This window comes from Pantherophis guttatus, chromosome 16 (assembly GCF_059756535.1).
Source record: "Pantherophis guttatus breed Tessera chromosome 16, ASM5975653v1, whole genome shotgun sequence".
NCBI lineage: Eukaryota > Metazoa > Chordata > Lepidosauria > Squamata > Colubridae > Pantherophis > Pantherophis guttatus.
The window spans coordinates 1,318,378-1,342,813 of record NC_142078.1 but is presented as its reverse complement, the minus strand read 5'-3'; the positions used below and the strand labels follow the sequence as shown (position 1 = coordinate 1,342,813).

At 46.1% G+C, this 24,436-nt stretch overlaps 1 protein-coding gene across 2 annotated transcripts in view; it reads right to left on the bottom strand.

Moving 5' to 3' along the window:
• Positions 1-899: 899 nt before the first annotated feature.
• OLFM1 (olfactomedin 1) overlaps positions 900-24,436 on the bottom strand; it is a 53,331-nt gene continuing 29,794 nt past the window's right edge. For both annotated transcript variants that reach the window (XM_034427171.3, XM_034427170.3), the window contains exons 2-6: positions 22,359-22,508; positions 12,653-12,808; positions 8,395-8,614; positions 4,119-4,225; positions 900-2,529 (exon numbers count right to left, since the gene is read on the bottom strand). In XM_034427171.3, the coding sequence (XP_034283062.1) occupies positions 1,855-2,529; positions 4,119-4,225; positions 8,395-8,614; positions 12,653-12,808; positions 22,359-22,508 (1,308 nt within the window). In that variant the 3' untranslated portion in view covers positions 900-1,854. The remainder of the gene's footprint in view (positions 2,530-4,118; positions 4,226-8,394; positions 8,615-12,652; positions 12,809-22,358; positions 22,509-24,436) is intronic.

The following is a 24,436-nucleotide window of genomic DNA, read 5'->3' as shown; positions in this document are numbered from 1 at the left end:
TGCTATTGCTATTGCTATAGCTTATCTATCTATCTATCTATCTATCTATCTATCTATCTATCTATCTATCATCTTCTATTTCTAGCTAAAGCCGTGGAGGCTCAGTGGTTGGAATGCAGTATTGCAAACTAATTCTCTGCTCACTGCCATTAGTTTGATCCTGACTGGCTCAAGATTGACTCAGCCTTCCATCCTTCCGAGGTCAGTAAAATGAGATTGTTGGGGGCAATAGGCTGACCTCTGCTTAGAGAGGGCTATAAAGCACAGTGAAACGGTATATAAGTCTAAGGGCTAAGTACTAGTGCTATACAGCCAACATCTTTTACCCACCTTTAATTCCCCTTCCCCTTTTTTTGAACTATGGCAGTTGGATTTAACAAACTATAAACTGTTAAGTCAAAAAAAAGCTTAAGGGATCCATTCAGTTACTCTTTTTAAAGAAAACTATTGATAATTTTTAATCATTTGCAACTAGCTTTGGCCTACTGCATGTGCACACCGTGCCCCCAAAGGGGCAAAGCATCAGCACTCCCCCCCCTCCCCAGCTGAAATGTTAGCAACGGGGCTGGGATTCTCATTTTTTTCAAGCTATGATTAGATTGGAGTCTTCTCATCTCAGAGCAAACCATATTTATTATTTTGCAACATTTCAAAGGGCACTGCGATTTGAAAGATGCAGTATATAAATATTCAGTCATCTGCAATGCAAGGAAGGCCATTGTACAAAAACGCAAAACGTACAGATTGTGTCCGTTCCGTTTACACATTATACACAGAGAAAGTTCAAATATTCATAGAATTTGGAGGAAAGTAAAAGCTCATCTCTTCGTGAAATTTGTCTTGCTTCTGAATCTCCTTCCAGACATTAGTTGCTTATCTATAGGACATAAACACAGGACTTTTCTTAAGATATGAAACTTTCATTTATTAATTCAAATGACATTGTTTGCATTTACAACATTCATTGCATAAACTTGGACATATAAAGTTTTCCACCTCTGGTTAATAACAGACATTTAGGGTACAAGTTATTGGTTGGATACATGTTCAAACAAATATTTGGGTACAACATCTTGTCAATAGTACATAACTTTTTTTTTCTTTTTGTATTTTATAGCTACTAAAGACACAGTTCCATTAGCTACTTTGGGTCTCAGAACAGTTCATCTAAAGGGGACATAAAGCACAGAAAAAGGGGGGGAGAGAGAGAGAGAGAAGGAGAGAGATGAGTTGCTAGCTGTAATGGTTATACAATCTTTACACACAACCCTCTTTTCATTTAAAAAAACAAACAAACAAACTCTGCTAGTGTGAATCAACTGTACGCTGTCAAACAACCCCCAGACACTCATTGCCACACTCTGTGATGTAAGGAAGTGTCCATGCAACACATCAAGAAAGAAACAAAGGCAAAAAAGAAAAAGAGAGGAAACAAGAATCCCAGGTAACCCCTAATGAATGTCCAACAGTCATCGCCTTTCATCGTACTCTGTAACTACAGCTCTGCTATTGGAACATAAATGGGGGGGGACAACTACCCCGGCCCCACCCTGAAAAAGTGGCTGGAAAGTATTTTTCAAGTGCAGTTCCAGCTGCAAATGAGTAGCGTATTTTTTTTATTATTATTATTATTATTCCTGTTGTTCGATAATAGTAGTTTGACATTTGAGAGGTAAGTTCTCGTCTTGCAGTTTTAACTCAGGTAATAATCCTCTCTGCTTCCGGATTGGCAGCTTCTCCGTTTCGAAACTTCCTTTTTGATAAGTTTAAAATATGTGTCCCCGACAGCTTTCGGCTCTCGGGGGTTTGCTGTGCGTGAAGCCTTCAGTCCCATCTCCGCACCCCAAAAAAGGACTATAACTCGTCAGACCTGATGACGTGGAAAAGGGTGACGTTGTAAAGTATTTGGTGGCCATTGTTCCAAGCGTAGAGGGCTCGGTCCTTAGGGTTGTAGTCCAGCATGGAAATGTGTGAGTATTTGTTTAGGAACGGGATGTCTATGTATTCGTAAGTGGAGCTGTTGGTCTGGTAAGCGTAGGTCACCTTCGTCCCTCCCGAGTAGCCGTTGGTGACATATAACGTGCCGCAGATGATGAACCCTTCGCCGGCACTGCGCTTGGGGTAACTGGTGTTCCAGGTCTGAAGGCTCTGCAATGTGTTGGGGTCCAGCTTGCTGATAACAATGTTCCCTGCATTTTGGTTGGTGGCGTAGACGGCCCACAGCCCGTTCTCGTCCACCATGAGGTCGATGTCTGAATGGCCACCCCAGGCGTAATGGTAGACGTTGTTGTAGCCGGCGTAATCCAAGCTACGGGTTTTAAGGATGGTCTCCGTTTTCAAGTCAAACCTGATGATGATGTGGCTTTGGTATTTGTTGAAATAAATCGAGCCGTTGTAGACTACTTGGCCGGTGCCGGACCATGGGTGTGGAAGGCGGTGAGAGGTGAAGTTATCCGTGTTCATGAAGTCCGACATGGATTTGTATTCGCGGACAAATCGGTTGTTGTGATAACTGTCCATGTACCAGACCTAGGGAAGAGCAGCAGAACACAGAGTAGGAAAGAGCATTAAAAAAATTCACCCATCTAACGGTTCTGCTGTCAAAGGTCAGTAGCCTAGCTTTCTCTAATCTGGTGCCAATCTCCAACTGTGGGACTACAATTCCCATCTGCTTCAGTCACCAGGTCCAACAGCAAAGCCAGTTGTGAAGATGAGGTTTATCATCCAACACACACAGAGTGTGGTGGCAATGAATCAATACATGTCTCACATACAGGCTTTTGAAAGACCATCTGAGACATATCACATTATAGGCCAGATTTAATAATGTCAACAAGCTCCATTTCTTTCAAAGTTACCCATAATTTCTATGAAGGATACAGGTAATGAGTCACGGTGGCGCAGTGGTTAAAGTGCAGCACTGCAGGCTACTTCTGCTGACTGCTGGCTGCCTGCAAGTTGGCAGGTCAAATCTCACCAAGCTCAAGCTCAGCCTTCCGTCCTTCTGAGGTGGGTAAAATGAGGACCCAGATTGTTGGGAGCAAGAGCCTGGCTCTGTAAACTGCTTAGAGAGGGCTGTAAAGCACTGTGAAGCGGTATATAAGTCTAAGTGCTACAGCTATTGCTCTTCCTTTTCTCCTTCCTTCCTTCCTTCCTTCCTTCCTTCCTTCCTTCCTTCCGTCCGTCCGTCCATCCATCCATCCATCCATCCATCCATCCATCCATGGTGCACAGTAGTTAGAATGCAGTATTGCAGGCTAACTCTGCTCACTGCCAGCAGTTCAATCCTGACTGGCTCAATGTTGACTCAGCCTTCCATCCTTCCGAGGTGGGTAAAATGAGGAGCCAGATAGTTGGGGGCAATTGGCTGACTCTGTAAAATCTCTTGGGTTGGAAAGCACCATAAAGCGGTACATAAGCCTCGGTGCTATTGCTATTGCTAAGAATACAGATAAACCGTTCTTGGACCTTCAGACAGACACCCATGGACACAACCCTTCTTCCCTCTTCATGGAGGTCCATCATAGGATGGACCTCTGGTGTTCTGCAAAACCCTTTACTCTCCCTGGGGCTGTGCAAAATGAACTGTGGCTCCACAGAGAACCCGCCGTCTTCCTGAATGAGCAGAGCTGTGCTGGTTTACCAATAACAGAAAAGGGAGCTTTCCTCTGAAGGAAGTGAGTCTGTTATGCCTCAGAACTCACGGAGACAATTAAACATCCTTTAGAGGAGAGGGTTTGGGGAAAGAGCTCAGCACTTGACAGAGACTTGCCAGGTCCTGCTGGCTTCACTGGGCCCCTCTGTCTTTTGTCTGCTCCCTTTCTCTCCCACCCCTTGAGATGTGGCAGGAAAAGATAAACCAGAATTAGCTGGAAACAGGCAGAAAAATATGCCCCCCCCCGGAGACTGCCAGTCCCATCACCTGAACTGTGCCTCTAGTGAGGAGGGACGAGACAAGCAGGCCCCTGCCCATCTTTGAAGGCTTACTGCTGGCCTGTGGGTCAGTGGGGATGACCGAGAGCAGCAGCATTCCCAGTGAGTTTGGACTCTCCTGGGGTGGTCCAAGCCTTACTGCCCTCTTCACAGAGTCAAAGGCCGGTACAAGGAAATGACCCTACCTTGCTTTCACCCTCGGGAGCCAAGGGGTCCGTCATCCAGGAGCCGAACCTTGAGCCGGAGGTCTTTACGGTGATGGGATCGCTTATTGCAGTCAATTTCCCACACGCTGCAAGATAGTGGAACACAACAATAGTAAGAAAGCCCTGCAGTTCCCACCCCTCCCTCCACCTTATAGTCGGCATAATTCTGGGTCAAAATGTGCAGGTTTTCTTGTCCTGGGAAAGAGGCTTCTGGTGTTTTCTAAATCGTATTTACGACGCTTTCCCATTTCTTTGGATGGTAGTTTTGAGTTCAGAGTATTCTTCGCTAGACAGAGAAAGTGGCTGAGATGGCAGAAGAAGTGAATTTTTTTGGGGGGGGAAAGGGAATTTGCACAGTTGCAGGGTGTGCTGGCGAGAAGTTCTGGGTGTGCACAGAGGGCCCATTGAAAGAGAAAATAGCTGCCTCCTCATATAGGGAAGAAACAAAGTCAGAACAGCTGCTGCTCACCATGGAATAGAGCCAAATCTGTGCAGAATAACAAGAGTCGAAAGGGAACTTGGAGGTCTTCTAGTCCAGCCCCTTGCTCGAGCAGGAGATCTGCCTTCTGGAGGCAAGTTGTTCCACTGGTTAATTGTTCTCACTGTTAGGAAATCTCCCCTTAATTCCAGGTTGCTTCTCTCCTTCATTCAATGTCTATGGAGATTCTCAGTCCTCCAGGTCATGGTTGTCCTAAAGGTGCTCTTTTTTTTTTCAAGAGGCAGCTGAACTTTGACCCAGATAAACCTCCAGGTGACCTCAAAGACCCTCTCAAAGGAGGCAAAGGACCAGCTCTCTGCAAGGAGTCTAAATCCTTCCATTCCCCACCGTCATCCAGTCAGAGCTGAAGAAGCTTCTTGGATGAGAAGCGAAACGTCTTCAAAGAAAAACCAGAAAGTCCCGTTGCCTCTTGAAAAGAAAAGAAAAAAAGCACCTTTGGGCCTCTCCTTGATTAGTCTCCATCCACTGTTTCTTGTCCTGCCTTCTGGTGCTTTGAAAAACAGGTTGACCCCCTCCTCTTTGTAGGAGCCTATCAAATATTGGAACCAATATTGGAACCTAAAGGAAGTCCTAGAATTACAACAGTTCGTTTAGCTTTCTGCCCCTCTGTGGTTTTCTTGGCTGCCTCTCTGCTTTCTGGTCAGAAAAAGGTCCTTCCGGTTGCCTTCCCCGGGACGGAATAGTCACTTGGGAAGCGAGGAGGCTGCAGGTGGCTGGAGAGAAGCATGGTGCAACCTGCCTTTGGTGCCTCCTTCAGAACAGGTGCAAGACCTCCGCACGCCATAAAAGAGATACTTGCCAAAAGTGTGTTCTTCACAAAAGATTGGCATCACCAAATGCTAGAGATGGACGAGAGAAGATGCTTCACCCAGCACTGTCTGGAGGCCTCTCGTGAAAGTGGACTCACCACTGAGCAAGTTCTTCATTTCAAACATAGGGGGAACTCATACAATTTATCAATTTCAAATATAATGTTAAATATTTTTTTCAATGGAAGCCATCAGCTCTCAAGGAAATCACTCCTGCATGTCCCCTTAATAAGGGGACCGTGTTCCATCTCAGCAGTGATGCTTTCATACATCTGTTTTGGGAAGTCCAGGAACATCACCCTATCCATAATAAAGACCAGAATTTATTCGTGTATTTGGTCTTAGACATTAGGATTTGATAACTGAATTCAGCTTTGTAGCAATTAGGGCTATTTAGGAAGAACCGCATTATATTTCTGAAGACTCGGAAATCTATAATGCCCAATACACAATAATATAGGTATCCATCAGGCATCTAATTACAATTCACTAAAAGGTACCACATCAAGTAGTGACAAACATTTATATGATCTCTTCTTTCGGATTAAAAGAAGTTCTCCATCCTCCTACCTTATGTATTTGAGGAACATTTCCTTCAATAGATAAATAATAATTGTAAGTTCCTTGGATCTCAGATGAGTTGACAAAAATCTACCATGGGTTTGGGATATTTCTGTTTCTCACCATCACTTAAGAAAAATGGGCTCCACCCATTATGGATTGCTGTTAGAACAGCCGTCCAAGAAAGAATGTTTTCAGTGGGCATAGGTAGGTGAACGTTGGCACATAATATAATAAGTTGCCATTCACGGAGCAAAAGAGAAGGATTCTAAAGCCCTGGGCCTTTCTAGGAAGTCTTGCACACTCCTTTCTTCCAGCCTATGAGACGTAAAATTTATTGAGCAGGGTCTCCTGCTTGAGCAAGGAGATGGACTAGAAAACCTCTAATTCCCTTCCAACTCTGATGTGCTATGATTCATTTCTGGGCTATCCAGTCTCAAAAGAGTAGTAAAATGGCAGCTCTCTGGAACCAATCTGGGGGTTATGGTAAGAGATAGATTTCCCTTCTCTGGTGTTAGCAAGATCTATAAAAAATTGTGGAATCCCGGTCTGATTTTTAACTTTATCTTTAACAAGCAATCTATGTCCTACTAGAGCTCTTGTATCCGTAACCTTTAAATGGGCAGAACTCTTTGAACCAATGTATCTCCAATGGGCTAACTCTCTGGGACCCATAACACTTGTGGAATAAATATTTGGCAAACGTTATAAAACTGCTGTGAATTTTAAATGATCGTAATTTTACCATAAAGCATTTTATGACATAATACAAAATGTCATGTGACGTTTCCCGCTCTTTGTCTGTGCTATTAGGTTCAACAGGGGACATTTTCAAGGCAGATGCAATCTCTGGATTTTAAAAGAACTTTTGAAGTCCATCAGAAGCTCTGCTAAGGGAATCTCTCTGAGGGGGTGAAGGGGTTGGCTGGTGAACCACAAATGTAAGCTGCATTTCATAGGGGCTCCCCATCCATCTCCAAGAGAGTACCAGAAAGGGAAAAGATGGCCTGCCATCGCCTACCTACTTACCTGGCATAAACCTTCGCAATGCTTAAGGCTTAGTTCTGATTGAGCTTTGGTGGCATTGTACCACTATAGGTGCCGCTTCCTGTTCTGGCCCACAACCTCAGTGATATCCAGCAGAAACTGGAAATCCCATGTAGGAGGAGATCCACTGGAGATCATTTAGCTCGCTTGATTTCTGGCAAGAATGCCTTTGTTCCTCCCCTGATCTGCTTAATGGGACATTCCCTCGACAGAGATATGTCAGCTAGTCCTGGCACAGACCCTGCCCCACAACTCTGAAAGGTTCCCCTGACTTTCCCAACGGAACCCTGGTTATTGGATCAAGGTTCTTTCCGAGTGGTGGATTCTCAAGTCAACCAGGGGATCCTGGCTCTGGGGTGGTGGGATCATGAACAGCAGAGAGTCTGGAGGGAGACGGGCAGTTTGGAAATATGAAATATAAATAACTACAGTAAATCAATGACTTAAATAGGTCTCCCAATCACCCCCAAAACTTGGGGATTTTCATTACTCAAGTCAGGGTGGCTTCACCAGACGCACTTCAGAGGGCTTCTAGAGGTTGGCAGTAGGGCAGGGGTTTTAATTATTGGCGTTTATGTTTGCAGCCATCATATTAATCTTATCTCTGCATTTTCCCCCCCACTGGTAGCTGTTTGGAGCCTCGTTTTTCTTTTGGTTGTTTAAGATGTTAGCCGAAGATTTACTACTGATGGTGTTTTAGAACAGCAGGATATAAAAACCAGGGTTGGTGACAGTATTTAGACGCTGGTGGCTTTGGAATCTTGGCTTGTGACACCTGGACCCTTTCAAGCCAGCTAGAAGAGGATCGGTGTGAGCTTGCCCAGAGCCCAAGTCTCTGTTTTGAGCCCCCCCACCCGCATGTTTTTCCTATCCCCCTTTCGGTCAGCAGTGTCTCATCCCCACTCCCTTCCCCATGCACATTCCAAATTGAAGATTCCTGCCACAATGGTCCTTCTGGAAAACCCCCTAGGTTGGCAGAATGGCCCTGAATCATCCATCCATCCATCCATCCATCCATCCATCCATCCATCCATCCATCCATCCATCCTCTCTGACGTGCCCTGCCCAAGTGTCTTCCCTGACCTCTCCCTTACGGGGGACTCAACCCAAGGGCCGCAAGGGCACTTCCTCTGGCCCTTGTTGGCAGGTTTGCAGTGGGACCCCCTCTGCCCAGGGCTGTGGCAGGGCACCCACTGAGTTCGGGTGGGGTGGGGGAGTGGGGTGAGGAAGGAGCGGGAGGGCGATTCCTGCATCTCTGGCCAGCCTGGGTGCCCGGTGGGAGCAGAACAGCCCAGAGGGTGAGGACACCCTGCCCCTCGGGGGCCGGTGCATCTCCTACCTAATTTCTGCATGCATGCCCGCAGCCTCTCTTCAAGATTTGACACTCTGCTCTGAAGCTCTTCGTAGTCAAAGGCGCCAATTTCCTCCTGGAGCTCGTTTAGAACCGACGTCAGGTTCTGCACCTCCTCCTTAAACTGCAAAACCAATTTGGCATCGGCTTTGTACTCCTCCAAGACTGGGATCAAGGGCCTAAGTTCCTCCATTTTCGCTTTTATCGCCTGCAAGGTTAAAATAAGCTTGGTTTCAGTGCTCTGTACGCAAGAGTGTCCCACCCGCCCCTCCTCTCTGCACTGGGCTGCTGCTGCTCCCTTCGGGGTGCACCACAAGGACTGGCATTATTAGTATGATTAAGGCTTGTGGGGAGTGTGGACATTCAAATGGGAGAAATATATATATATATTAAACAGTCTGAAAAACACCATCTTATTTGGGAAAAAAGGCCTTTATTTTGATTTTTTTCTGTTTTTAGAATGCAACATCTTAAGGTTACATGCTTCGGTCACATACACAAATTCTTTTTTTTTTCTTTTCCATAAAATAATGATGATGATCAGGATGAGGAGGATGAGGAAGAGGATAATAATAATAGTAATAATAATTAGTAATAATAATAATAATAATAATAATAATAATAATAATAATAATAACCAACGCATTGACAAGGAATTCCAAAAACTAGTGATGAAATGTTATTTCTACAAGTTCCATGCAACAGACAAGCTTTCAGCGGAGTGGTTCTGGCAAGGGTGGGAATTGGAAAGAAAAAAATCAGTAAAATAAACCAGGACCAGAGAACTCAAGAAAAGACCGAACTCAAAGGGGGTTTGGGGAAAGCCCTCTGCCCTCTCTCTCTCTCTCTCTCTCTCTCTCTCTGCTTTTCATGGTTTCATGTGGGGGGAGGGGGGCCTGGGGGATGAACAGCTTCTTCAGCCAGTGCGACATTGTAAAACTTTCTTTTAAGTTAGCCCTGCAAGCAAGAAGACGAAACGCTCAAGTCCCGGAGGCTTTACTCACAGGTTAACACAGTTTGCATCCCAGCTGTGGCCCTGCTGGCCCATCCCTCCCCAGAGACCTCCTCCCTAAGGGCCAACTCACGGGAGGGAATAAGAGCTTCTGGCCATCACAAGGGCCAACTCACGGAGTGGGGTAGGAGCTTCTGGCCATCTCCCCTCCGCCCCGTGCCATTCTCTCAACTGCCTCCCTCGGCATCTTCCGCCTTGCCCTTCACCCAATCCCTCCCCATTGCCAGGAAACCCCTCTGCCCTTGCTGACCGCATGGTGGCCCTGCAATGGAAAGGAGGGGAAGCCCCCCCCTCTTCCCCAAGATCTCCAAGCTTCCGTGTTTAAGGCTGTCAGGGGAAGCTCCCTGGATCTCTGCTTTGGGTCAGGCGCCGCGGGAGCCCACGTCTTCAGCAGGCAGGGACCCATCGTGGAAAGTTTGCCCGCAGGGCTTGGCCTCCCTTTTTCTGCAGAGGAAGGGGACTATTGGGGGACCCCCTGTGAGAGGCAAAGGATTCTGGCAGCGTTTGTGCCTATGGTAGCCAAGAATGAAAGGGAGCCCTGGTTCAACTCGCAAGTCATGAAAAGGCAGAGGCTTCGGCAGGGGCCTGAGCAGCTCTCGCCTGGGGAAAGCCCAGACGAGCTTCTGCCTTTCGTGGCGTTTGGCCTTATGAGTCTGGCATGCAAATGTTAAGGGATGTCTTCTGGGAAAACCTTTTGGATTCTTCACTTCGTTTGCTGTTTTAGTCTTCTCTCTCTCTCTCTCTCTCTCTCTCTCTCTCTCTCTCTCTCTCTCTCTCTCTCTCCTTTCTCTTCTTCTCTTTCTCCTCTCTCTCTTTCTCTCTCTCTCTCTCTCTTCTCTTTCTCTCTCTCTCTCTCCTCTTTCTCTTCTTCTCTTTCTCCTCTCTCTCTTTCTCTCTCTCTTCTCTCTTTCTCTCTCTCTCTCCTCTGCCTCATTCAATCTGATGAAAGGGAACTTGCTTTGCACATTCTTTCAAAGGGAAAAGCCTTCAGGTGTGTGATGGAGCTGCCTACTCTTGCATGACTCTCTGTCCCCTGGTCTGCAACCTCCTGGGCTTCCTTCCCTTTCCTTCCATCTCCTGCCCACTGAAGACCTCCGAAAGGAAGATGGCCCCCTGACCCAGGAGCTTCTGCAGAAGCCAAGCCAAGATCATGGCCAAGGGCTTCTCTGCTGTGGAAAAATCACCACAAGGAGAAGCCCTTTTTCCCGGAGAGCCAGAAAGGCCCTCTAATCCATGAGGAAGCTATCATCAACCCCACTTTTCTGCCTGGAAACAATGTCAGAGTTCCAAGTAACACCCCCAACGGAAAGGCTTCCAGGCCTGACAAACTATTTGTGAAGGATTCTGGAATGCGATTCAAGTCTCATTTTGTTTAGAATGCCAGCAAATAAAGAGGCTGTCCTGCCTTTCCCCAAAAGCCACTCACTCAGCTGAGAATGTGTGGAACGAAAGGGTCTCTTTGGACTCTCTCTCTTTCTTTCTCTCTCTCTCTCACACACACACACACACACACACACACACCTGCTAGGAGGTTTTTCTCTAGAGCCTTCCCACCAACCCATCTCTGCACTGGGATCAGGGACAGGTTGGGGAAGCCTGAAAACAGTTCCAGAAAACATCTCCTCCAGCTACGTCTCCTTCCCTCTTAACGATCTCCACAAGTTTGAATTAATATGTGCAACAGGCCAAATGATGCTGAACGTTAAAAAATAAAAATGCAACAAGCGGAGCAGTTTCATTTTTTTTTCCTTTTTGTCTTTTACTGACCCCGTAATCCCTTGCATCGGGATGGAGTCGGGGCAACTGAAGGGAGCTGAGTGTTTACTCGCCGGATGCCCTACCTATTGCCAATGCAGAGTTCACAGCAGATATTTACTCATTGTGCCCAGAGAGAGAAATACCTGCTGCTACCTAGGATCGAACTCACAGCCTCCCGATTGTGAGGCGAGAAGCAGAGCAGTTTCATAATGGAACTAATTCTCCAGAGGAGGAAGGGTGGGCTCCTCTTCACTGGATGGACTGAAATGAACCAGAGCCTGGACAGCCATCTCTCAAGAATGTCTGAACTTGGGGCTCTGTTTTCATTGCATTCCATGGGTGGGTGGGTGGGCTCCAAGTGCCACCGGGAAGCCATTTTGATTAGAGGGGCTCAGCACCAGACAGAAACACTCATTTGAAAGAACACGAGGGTCATTACATTCACACATCACATTCATTCGTAGCTCGGAAAAGCCGCGCCCAGTTGGAGCCTCCAAGCCATGGGGATCTTCCCATTTGGCTTCCTACACTGAGCTGGGGGTGGGTTGGACGTCTCCAAGAGTCCCTTCCGTCTTGAGGATTTCATGTGCAATATTAAAACTCCCAGTTAGATTTCGAAACTGACAAGGGCATCTTTCCTTGATTACATCAGTTTTACTTGGCACAAAATCTTATGGACCTTAGCAAATTCCAGACAGGTGCTTTTGTGGGCATGGAGGAGAAAGATCTATTAAATGGGAACCAGTTCAGTGAGGAAAGGTGGAGAGATGAAAAGCTTTTGAGGGACAACTTTTTTGGGGGTGGGTGGGTGTAGAAAAATAAGGTTATTGGGTAAATGTCTATGGAGATTCTCAATCATCATTGTTGTCTCAAAGAAGCTTGTTCCAAAAGGCAAATAGACTTCCTTGGTTTTTTCCCCTCTGCCTACACATTTCGAAGCTTCTTGGATGAGAAGTGAAATGTTTTCAAACCAAGAAAGTCCAGTTGTCTTTTGGAAAAAGCACCTTCCAGCCTGGGTTATTGGGTCTTTTTTCCCCCCCCTGTGGAGACAACTGCTTTAACGGCAGCCAAAGGAATGGATTTTAGTAGGGAAAGTAGATTTTAGAATGCTGATAAGGAGAAAAAGTTGCAGCCCAAAAATCTGACCCTTGGATCTCAAAAGCCATTCAGTTCATCCCAAGTTTAGGGTTTCCAGGATGCCTTTAAGCAAAGGAAATGGAGGCTTCCTGGAAACTCCCAGCCATTGCAGTGAAAATCAAAGCTGCACAGAGTCCTTTCCGTTCTGCCTCTGTGCTGAGCTTCAGCCACCATTGTTGTGAGCAAGAGTAGTCCTGCAATGGGAGGGGAACCCAACCATTCTGAGAAACCCCCTCCCCACCCCAGTTGGGAAACGGTGCCTAAGAGATCCTCAGCCTTCCCCAAAAATTCTGTCAAGAGGACACTTTTTTCCTTCCGGGGCCCAAGAAGTCGACTTACCTTAAACTGTCTGGCCAGGTGTTGCTTGTGGCTCTCTTCCACTTGCTTGAACTTGGATTCCAGGCCTCTCATCTGATTTTCCATTTTCTCCACATACTGAAGATCCCGTTGAGTTCGCCTGTCCAAGACTTCTATTGACTGGGACATGTTCTGTACCTGTGGAGCGAGGAAAGGAGAAACCAAGAGAGAAGAAGTCATTAAAGGAAGAGAGACACAAAGGGGAGATTGACAAAAGCTCTTTGCCAATGAACATGGAAAGTAAGAGCAGAAATCACAGATACATGTTGCAGCTACCTAGATTTCTTTTGAATTTAAGGAAGAACTTACTGAAAATAACAATTGTCCAATAGTGGAACTATCTACTTAGAGAGGTTGCAGATTCTCCAACTCTGGAAGTTTTTAAGAGTTTGGACAGTTGGACATTACCTCTTGGAAATAGCTTAATTGATTTTCCTGAACATGGTAGAGAGTAATTCAACAATTCTACAGTTTTAGGATAACAGAATATGTGCAATATGGCTTGTAGAAAATGGCTTAAACTTTCCATGACAAGATAGCAATAGCAATAGCACTTAGACTTATATACCGCTTCACAGTGCTTTCCACCCATCTCTAAGCCGTTTATAAAGTCAGCTTCTTGCCCCCAACAATCTGGGTCCTCATTTTACCCACCTCGGAAGGATGGAAGGCTGAGTCAACCTTGAGCCTGGTGAGATTGGAACTGCCCAATTGCAGGCAGCCGGCAGGCAGCAGAAGGAGCCTGCAGTACTGCACTCTAACCGCTGAGCCACCGCGGCCCATGGAGATGGGGAAAAATAGCAACCAGGTTTGTAGCTCAGTAAACTCAAAGGCTGCAGTTCTGTCTTTCTTGGTCTGCTTGTAAGCCACATGATACTTACTTACTCCTGAGTAGGAACTATAGTAAAGTCTTCACTTGGATTGGAGGGACAGAAGGACAAATGCTGATTAAATGACAAATGAGATTTTGTGCATAACATTGCTCTGTTTGAAATCAAAGTGACATCTGTTACAGCAGAAACTGAGGGTTTACCCCATGCAGATGTAGGTGTGCTGTTGTTACTCAATGCAGCCAAAGAAAGCAAGGCAGTCAGATGGAGGTAAGGTTCTTGTTGTAACAGTTATATTATTACAATAATATTTGTGTTTTTGTATCATCAAATAATGCTACGATTTACAGGTGGGATGCTGGAATTCATTCGTTCATTATTGATGTTATTTATAAATCCAGAAGTATTTTAGGGCAGCATTTTTAAAAATGCAAAAACGTATTACGTAAACTACACTGGAAATAAATCAGTAATGAACAAGGAAAAAACCAAGACTCCAGGGGAATAAAAGTAGAACTGAACAAGACTCTGCTTTCAGCTCCTGTATCGTCCTGGACAGAGGTCTGCTGGAAAAGGCAGAGTTTAAAAGCTTTCTAGATTTTATTCTAGATTTTCTAGATAAAAGCTAAGAGTAAAGACAAAAGTCGATGCAGAAAGTTGTAAAACTATATATATCTGTTGTTAGTATTGTATTTCACACTATTTCTGGTGTATGTGTGTTTTTGCTTTTTGTTTTTGTCTTTTGATTTCTTTTGCTATTGTGTGTTTGGTTTTAAAATGTAAAATGCTCAATAAAAAATATTTTTTAAAAATAAATAAATAAAAGCTTTGTAGAAAATCCACAGGGTGGGTGAGGGCTATATGGACAAGGAGGGAGGAACCTGCTACTTCAAAGAGTAGCAGCACGCCTCTCAGATCACAAAAGGCGGTGCAGTTTGATTGATGGGCCTGAAATACGCCAACATGGCTAGAGCTTAGAGAATCTAGGATCGAATGGATGAGTCCGTTTCTCAGATTGCTGACGATCGTTGGCATGTATCTGTTTTGCTGCCAACATGCCAATCCACCCACCTGTCTATCCCTCTGTCAACTGCTTCATTTACATCAATTGGCAAGGTAAAAAGAGGTTAGGACTCTAGAAAGAGTGCAGAGAAGAGCAACCGGGATGATGAGGGGACTGGAGGCTAAAAGATACGATGAACGGTTGCAGGAACTGGGCCTGGCTAGTCTAGTGAAGAGAAGGACCAGGGAAGATAGGATAGCGTCTTCCAGTATTTGAGGGGCTGCCACAGAGAGGAGGGGGGGGAATCAACCTATTCTCCAAAGCACCTGAAGGCCAGACAAGGAACAATGGATGGAAACTGATCAAGGAGAGATTCAACCTGGAAATAAGGAGGAATTTTCTGACAGTGAGAACAATCCACCCATGGAACAGAAGTTGCCTTCAGACGTTGTGGGAGCTTCATCACTGGAGGCTTTCAAGGAGAGACTAGACTGCCATCTGACAGAAATGATGTAGGGTCTCCTGCTTGGACAGGGGGTTGGACTAGATGACCTACAAGGTCCCTTCCATCTCTGTTAATGTGTACTTTTTGACTTGCAGCTGCTGTTCAAAAAGCAGGGGGGCAGCTGCAACCAGGAAGGCCTTTGCACAGGGTTCATCCTGGGTACCACTTGCACCCATTCCTGAGGCAGAAGGCCTTTTAGGCAGCCATTCATGACCTGGTCCCCTCACCTCGATTGCGTTATTGCAATGTGCTCTATGGGGGGCTGCCCTTGAAGGCTACCCAGAAGCTACCGCTGGTTCAAATCTGTCAGTTTAATGCTTTTAGCTGTTTTTATGTTTTCTCTAATTTTCAATGTTGCAAATGGCTTTGGGTGGCCAATACGTTTAAATAGATAAATTTTTAAAAAATGATAATGGCGCTGTAAAAAAAAGCAAATGCAATCCTCAGCTGAAGTACGGTGTCAAAACCAAGAAAGATCTATTTTCTGTATTAGCAATAGCATTTAAATTTATATACCGCTTCACAGTGTTTTACAGACCTCTCTAAGCAGTTTACAGAGTCAGCCTCTTGCCCCCAGCAATCTGGGTCCTCATTTTTCTGACCTCGGAAGGATGAAAGGCTGAGTCAACCTTGAGCTGGTGAGAATCGAACTGCTGGCTGTTGGCAGAATAAGTCCGCAATACTGCATTCTAACTAACCACTGTGCCACCACAGCTCTTTCTTTCTTTCTTCCTTCCTTCCTTCCTTCCTTCCTTCCTTCCTTCCTTCCTTCCTTCCTTCTTTCCTTCCTTCCATCTTTTCCTTCCTTCCTCCCTCCCTTCCTTCTTTCCCAAACAGTAGTACTTAGACTTATATACTGCTTTACGGTGCTTTACAGTCCCCTCTAATCTGGGCCCTCATTTTACCGACCTCGGAAGGACAGAAGGCTGAGTCAACCTTGAGCCTGGTGAGAATCAAACTGCCAAACTGCTGGCAGCCAGCAGTCAGCAGAAGTAGCCTGCAGTACTGCATTCTATTGGTCAGATCACACCTAGAATACTGTGTCCCATTCTACATTTTAGGAAAGACACTGGCAAATTGGAGCACGTCCAGAGAAAAGCAATGATGATGAGGGCGAATAGAACAAAAAACTGAAGAGGAACAATTGGATGTGTTGGGTACCTTCAGTCTGGAGAGAAGAAGACTGCAGTGAGACAAGTATCCATGATCACGTAGATAAAAGATGTGGCAGGATCGCTTGGAAACATATTGGAATGGGTTGGGTTGGGTACAAGAAGACCATCCTAAGGATGAAAGCTGCTCCTCAATGGGAGGCTCTTGGGAGATGTTTGAACCACCTTCACTGGAGGGTTTAAGCAGAGGCTGAATGGCCACCTGTCTGGGATGCCCCACCAGGAGGATCCCATGCAGAACAAGGGCTGGACTAGATAACCAACGAAGTCCTCCGAAGTCTTACATTTTATGACTCAAAACTGGAGCTGCACCATTAGGCAAAATACCAAGTTCATTCAAGGATGTAATTAGTGCGAAGATGCGAATCCTGGAGTCGGGAGAAGCAGCTGGGGACAGCAGTAGAAGGTCATCTGCCTGAAATTCTTCCCAGTGGCAATCAGATAATGTTTCTCTCTCAACTATACTAATTATCGATAAATATGCATCCAGCCCTGCGCATCGGAACATGCAGATCTCTGCAAATCCGTGCCTAAGGTTGCCCCTTTCTTTGTGATGTATTGCAAACTGGAGACCGAGATGCTGAATAGGCACTTCAGAAAGAGCACTGAAACATGGCTAAACTCTGCTCTCCTTTCCCTGCTGCGAAATGTGCAGCAGAAAACAATCTCCAAAGGCAAACCTTGATTTGCAGAGCGTTTTCCATGACAGAGTCTGTCTGGCACACAATTGGTCATGCAGGTACAGGTAATAGCAGTAGCACCAGCACTTAGACTTATACACCACTTCACTATGATTTACAGCCCTGTCTGAGCGGTTTACAGAGTCAGCCTCTTGCCCCCAACTATCTGGGTCCTCATTTTACCCACCTCGGAAGGATGGAAGGCTGAGTCAACCTTGAGCCCATCAGGATCGAACTGCTGGCAGTGGGCAGAATTAGCCTGCAATACTGCATTCTAACCACTTGCACCTCCACAGCATAGATAGACAGACAGACAGATGGACGGATGGACGGACAGACAAACGGATGGATAGATAGATAGATAGATAGATAGATAGATAGATAGATAGATAGATAAGACAGACAGACAGACAGACAGACAGACAGACAGACAGACAGACAGACAGATGATAGATATGAATGGATGGATGGATGGATGGATGGATGGATGGATGGATGGATGGATGATAGGTAGATAGGTTGGTATGTAGGGATGGATGGATGGATGGATAGATGGATGGATGATAGGTAGGTAGGTAGATAGATGATAGATAGATAGATAGATTGATAGATGATGGATGGATGGATGGATGGATGGACGGATGGATAGATGGATGGATGATAGGTAGGTAGGTAGGTAGACAGATGATAGATAGATAGATAGATAGATAGATAGATAGATAGATAGATAGATATGATACGTAAGTAGATAGGTAGGTAGGTAGGTAGATGATATAGCACACGAAATGGTAGCTGATGCCTTTAAAAACTACAGGCCCTTCCTTCCTTCCTTCCTTCCTTCCTTCCTTCCTTCCTTCCTTCCTTCCTTCCTTCCTTCCTTCCTTCCTATTCTCATCTTCCTTCCTTCCTTCTCCCATCTTCCTTCCTTCCTTCCTTCCTTCCTTCCTTCCTTCCTTCCTTCCTTCCTTCCTTTCCTTCCTTCCTTCCTCCCTCCCTCCCTCTCCCATCCTGAAAAGCATTTGTGCACGATAGAGGCCGTGAAATGCCTCCTAATCATGCACTGGCAATCAGAGGCCATTCCCACACAAATGATGGATGATTGATGTAGCAACAGAAAGTCTGCCTTCATTCATGATCTACGGCTCTGGCTCTGGCGCAGGAAGCCAAAAGACACCATCGCTCACTAGTGTGGAAACAGACCGAATTAATGAATATTCAAGTAGTCCTTGCTTAAAGACTACTTAACTGGACAGGAATTTCTGTCACTAAGCGACGGGGCAACAGTAATATCACATCACGCCACTTAGCGATGGCAGTTTCAGTACAGGCAGTCCTCGACTTATGACCACAAAAGCTTGGCTGTTAAGTAAGACATTTGTTGAGTTTTCCCCCATTTTACACCCTTTCTTGCCACCGTTGTTAAGTGAATCATTGAAGTTGTTAAGTTAGTAACCCAGCTGTTATGTGAACCTGGCTTCCCCATTGACTTTGCTTGTCAAAAGGTGATCACATGACCTGCAACCATCATAAATCTGAACCCATTGCCAAGCCTCTGGATTTTGATCACGTGACCATGGGGATACTACCGCAGTCATAAGTGTGAAAAACGGTCATAAGTGACTTTTTTCAGTGCCATTGCAACTTTGAATGGTCACTAAATGAGTTGTTGTAAGACGAGAACTACCCATAGTCCCTAGCCATAGGCCAGGACCTCACACTTTGCTGCCCTGCTGTGCTCGCCTCTGCTTCAACTCCGCCACCCATCCTTTGGCTGCCCTGTGCCCTCCCCTCTGCCCTCCCTGCCATCCTTCATGCCCTCCTCTGGCTGCTGATGTGGCGTGCCCGGCCTGGCCCTTCATGTGGGAACTGCTGGTGGTGTGGGGCCTCCTTCCTAAAACCTCAGGAAGAGCCAGCATCAATGGAAGAAGACGGCAAAGGGCAACGGGGGGCACCAAGGGGGAGGGGATACAGAGCTGCGAAAAGGCCAGAGATGAAGGTAGGTTAAAGTGCCCTCTGCAATAGCCCTTAGACTTATATACCACTTGACAGTGCTTTACAGACATCTCTAAGTGGTTTACAGAGTCAGCCTTTAGCCCCCCCCCCCCACCATCTGGGTCCTCATTTGACCGACCTCAGAAGGATGGAAGGCTGAGTTAGTCTTGAGCTGGTGAAAATCGAACTGTTGGCAGTCAGCAGAGTTAGCCTACAATACTGCATTCTAACCACTGCACAACCATGATAGATAGATAGATAGATAGATAGATAGATAGATAGATAGATAGATAGATAGATGGATGGATGGATGGATGGATGGATGGATGGATGGATGGATGGATGGATGGCAGACATAGAGATAGATAGCAATAGACTTAGACTTATATACCGCTTCACAGTGCTTTACAGCTCTCTCTAAGTGGTTTTATAGGTTTTATATATATTGCCCCCAACAATCTGGGTCCTCCTTTTACCGACCTCGGAAGGACGGAAGGCTGAGTCAACCTTCATCCTGTCATGATTGAACCGCTAGCAGTGGGCACAATTAGCCTGAAATTCTGCATTGTAACATCGAATGGTCACTAAATGAACTGTTGTCATCAAGATCATTCTGGATCTTGAGCCTGTCTTCTCAAGTGTTGGCTGTTCTCTCCCTGCCCCCCCCCCAGCTTGGTCTTGTCTACAAGTTTGATGAGTTCCCCTTCTATCCCCTGATCTAAATTGTTTATGAAGATATTGAGGAGTAAAACAGAATCTTGGGGTACCCCACTGCATGCTTCCCCCCATATAGATGTACTTCAATTGAGGACTATCCATTGAGTGCAGTCGGTCAGCCAGTTAAGAACCCATCTGGTGGTGATGCTGTCTATCCCACATTTTTCTAGCTTACCAAGAAGGCTGTGGTCTACTCTGTCAAATGCCTTTCACTCCACATCATTTCACTGGTCCATTAATTTAGTCACTTTGTCAAAGAATGCAATAAGGGAGAGCTACCCTGATTACCAATCCCAGGAACTGCAGTAACTCTCTGAACAAAGGAGAAGACATTTTATAACTCTGATTGTATCCTCCTTGCGCTTTTGTTCAGGAAGGTTTAGAAAAGCTCTGAAAGACTTGGTTTAGCCACAGCTCCAGATCTCATCAAGAACACAGACCTGCGATATGCATTCCATTTACAGAATATTGGCAACAGAAGATACTATCGTGCCCACCATAAGTAATGGCAGCCCCTTTAAACCAGGGTTTTTCAGCCTTGGCCACTTGGAAGATGTGTGGAATGCTTGCGGGGGAATCCTGAGAGTTGAGATCCACCCATCCTCAAGTGACCAAGGTTGAGGAGCACTGCTTTAAACAGTCCACGGTCCAGCAAGCAAGATTTGAAGCTTTGTTACTGGAAAACATCTAAGGTGTTAAATTGCTTCATGCATTATGATTGGGGGTAGGGAGAAACCTATCACCATATTCATCAAAACCTGGCAGATTATATCCCAAATGCCAAGGATAATGATATGTTCGGTTGCCAGAATCTAATTAATTTGGGGAATGGAGGTGGAGAGATGATATTTCATAAAAATCTGTGCAATGGAAGCAATTAAACATTGAATTCCTTGATCTCGAATATTATCCTTCTGATCTCTGTGGACCGGAGGCTATTAAAAACAGATCACATGGATATAAAAATATATATATATATACTCAGAAATCCACAAATCATCCTTTTTTCTGTTACGGTTTGATGATATCAAACCCAACCTTTTCAAGTCAGTTGAGAAAACAAAGAGCACAGGCTTGCATTTTAATGTTGCTGCTCATGTGGCTTTTTTGGAAGCTGTGTGCGTTGAACAAGTTCAAGCATTAAATTAATGAAGAGCGAAGTGGTTTGGGCCAATTGGAGGTTTAATACTTTCCTCTCCTAGAAGATTTATTTAGGACAATAGACTGGCTTTGATCTTTTCAGTTTTAATTAGCCAGTATAGATTCAAGTCTCTTGAACATCAAATATATTTTCTGTGGTTCTCATCACCATAACAAGGGACACAAATTAATTGAAAGCAACCAATCTACCCCTATTGTGGTCCCTCGTGTATAAAGAAAAAAAGGTAAACCTTTACTATTCCCTGACTATTCAGAAATTTTAAAGTTTGCACCCTGCAACCCTGGGTTCCTAACTGCAGATTTGGAAACGCCAATAGATGCCCATGTGTGGCACACAATAACAGAGGTAGCTGGCAGGTACCAAGCCAAACAAGAGGCACCGGTTTTTTTTTTTCCTCTAAAAGAGTCAGATTCCAAATGTGGAAGGGAAAAAAATCAAAATATTATTTTCCTAAAATGTTGTAGCTAAAATTTAAGTGGCGAAATGAGATACAACATAGTGGGCTTTGAACAATACTCTGTTATAAAGAAAAGGAGGCCCATAAAAGGTACCCTCTCTTTAGCCGCCCCCCCCCCAAAAGCAGTCTGTCTCAAATTCTGCAGCCTAGCAAATAATTTTACTAAATTTAATAGCAATGAAAACATTTGATTTAAACGTGGGACACCTTAAATTTACTCTACTAGTAAATCAACCGAAGTCATCATTGATCATCAGAGTCCTGAAATACATTAAAACTTCTAGCACTTCATTCCACGCCCCCAAATCGAATTCGAATTCTGTTTAGGCAGCTTAAAGCCCCCCAGACTCCCCCCCCATTTCTTCACCTAATTCATATTCATTTTGCAACTCAGCTTTGCAACTGCAATTTGGTCCCTCCATTGAAGGCATAGATAGATAGATGGATAGATATGACAGAGAAGATAGATAGATAGATAGTAGATAGATGGATGGATGGATGGATGGATGGATGGATGATAGGTAGGTAGGAAGGTAGACAGAGAGATAGAGATAGAGATATATATGATAGATATGTAGGTAGATAGATGATAGATTGGTAGGGAGGGAGGCATGATAGGTAGTTAGATAGATAGTAGGTAGGTAGGTAGGTAGGTAGGTAGGTAGATGGATGGATGATAGGTAGTTAGATAGGTAGGTTGGTAGATAGATAGGGAGAGAGAGAGAGACAGAGACAGAGAGAGAGATGGTAGGTAGGTAGGTAGATGATTGGTAGATGACAAGTAGGTAGGTAGATGGTAGGATAGATAGATAGATAGATAGATAGATAGATAGATAGATAGATAGATAGATAGATGACAGGTTGGTAGGCAGATGGTAGGTAGGTAGGTAGGAAGATAGATAGATAGATAGATAGATAGATAGATAGATAGATAGATAGATAGATAGATAGATGAGAGAGGGTAGATAGATAGATAATAGATAGAAGACATGTAGGTAAGTAAATGGTAGGTAGGTAGGTAGGAAGATAGGTAGGTAAGTAGGTAGACAGACAGATAGATTATAGATAGATAGATAGATAGATAGATAGATAGATAGATAGATGAGAGGGAGAGAGAGAGAGAGGGAGGGAGGGAGATAGATGCATTCCAGGGCCACCATACCAAGTTACCTTTTCCAGGAGCTGCCGTAGCTGCTTTGTTCTGGCATCCCGTGAGCACATCGTCTGCTGAGGTGCCACCACTGTGCAGATGCATCGTCCTTCACTGTCCTGAGCAGAACTGTACACCTGCCAGCTTTCCTCAGGGTTGGTAGGCAACACCTGGTTGGACACATGAGAGACATAAGGCAGGTCTCAGGGGTCTCAAAGAACTAAAAAGCTGCGCAAACGGAGGGGGGGGAGCAAGGAAGGCGGAAGGGAGCAGAAGGAAGACGGCATTCTGAAACAAACCGCCAGCAATTTTAACAAAGTGCTTCATAGAATCAATAATCAATAATACTCTGGTTTGCATTCATCTCAGAAGAAACCCACCCTGCAAGGCAGGCCATGGTAGCATGCTGTAAATGGGGCACCCCAGTGTATTTGCATCAAAATCAAGGTGCTGCCAAGGCTGTCCCAGTTTACAATTCAGAGTCTCATTCCACTGAGCCACTAGTGCAGAGCTCAAGAAGGCAGCCCCCCGTTTCCCAGATGTGCCCCTCTGACTAGACTGTCGTTCTGGGCTGAGCTCCCTCCACAGGCCTTGCTCTGGCTCAGGGCAGGGGAAGGGAAGGGAAGGGAAGGGGAAGGGTAGGGAAGGGAAGGGGAAGGGTAGGGGAAGGGTAGGGAAGGGTAGGGGAAGGGTAGGGAAGGGAAGGGGAAGGGGAGGGGAAGGGAAGGGGAAGGGTAGGGAAGGGGAAGGGGAAGGGGAAGGGAAGGGTAGGGGAAGGGTAGGGAAGGGAAGGGGAAGGGAAGGGGAAGGGGAGGGGAAGGGAAGGGGAAGGGTAGGGAAGGGGAAGGGGAAGGGGAAGGGAAGGGTAGGGGAAGGGTAGGGAAGGGTAGGGGAAGGGTAGGGAAGGGAAGGGGAAGGGGAGGGGAAGGGAAGGGGAAGGGTAGGGAAGGGGAAGGGGAAGGGGAAGGGGAAGGGAAGGGGAAGGGTAGGGAAGGGAAGGGGAAGGGTAGGGAAGGGAAGGGGAAGGGTAGGGAAGGGAAGGGGAAGGGAAGGGTAGGGAAGGGAAGGGAAGGGAGGGAAGGGAAGGGGAAGGGTAGGGAAGGGAAGGGAAGGGAAGGGAAGGGAAGGGAAGGGAAGGGAAGGGGAAGGGAGGGAAGGGGGAAGGGGAAGGGAAGGGAAGGGTAGGGAAGGGAAGGAAGGGTAGGGAAGGGAAGGGGAAGGGGAAGGGGAAGGGGAGGGAAGGGAAGGGTAGGGGATGGGAAGGGAGGGGAAGGGAAGGGGAGGGATGGGAGAGGGGGTAGGGAAGGGAGGGGAAGGGGAAGGGGAGGGAAGGGAAGGGAAGGGATGGAAGGGAAGGGATGGGATAGGGGAAGGGAAGGGGGAAGGGGAAGGGGAGGGTATGGGGAAGGGGTAGAGAGAAAAAAGGGAAGGGAAGGGTTGGGGAAGGGAAGGGAAGGGATAGGGAAGGGGTAGGGTTGGGAAGGGATGGGGGATGGGATGGGAAGGGAAGGGATAAGGGTAGGGATGGGTTGGAAGGGGAAGGGTTGGGATGGGTAGGGGATGAGGTAGGGTTGGGTTGGGGTAGAAGGGAAGGGATGGGGATAGGGGTAGGGAAGGGAAGGGGAGGGGAAGGGAAAGGGAAGGGAAGGGAAGGGTAGGGGTAGGGAAGGGAAGGGGTAGGGGGATGGGTAGGGAGGGAAGGGTTGGGAAGGGTAGGATGGGGTAGGGAAGGGATGGGGAAGGGGAAGGGGAAGGGAAGGGATGGGAAGGGTGGGGTAGGGTAGGGATAGGGGATATGTCGAGTGGGCGCTGCGAAGGGGACGACCGCAGAGGGGGGGGGGGGTGTGCGGTGCAATAGAGGGTGGGAAAAGGAAAGGAAAGTAAAGGAAAGGAACGGAAAGGAAAGGAACAGGAAAGGCCAGGCAAGGAAGTAAAGGAAACAGGAACAGGAGGAAGGAACGGAAAGGGAACCGGCAAGGAAAGGAAAGTAAAGGAACAGGAAAGGAACAGGACAAGGACAAGGACAGGCAAAGGAACCGGACAAGGAACAAGGAAACGGCAAGGAACAAGGAAAAGGAAAGGAAGTCAAAGGAAGGAA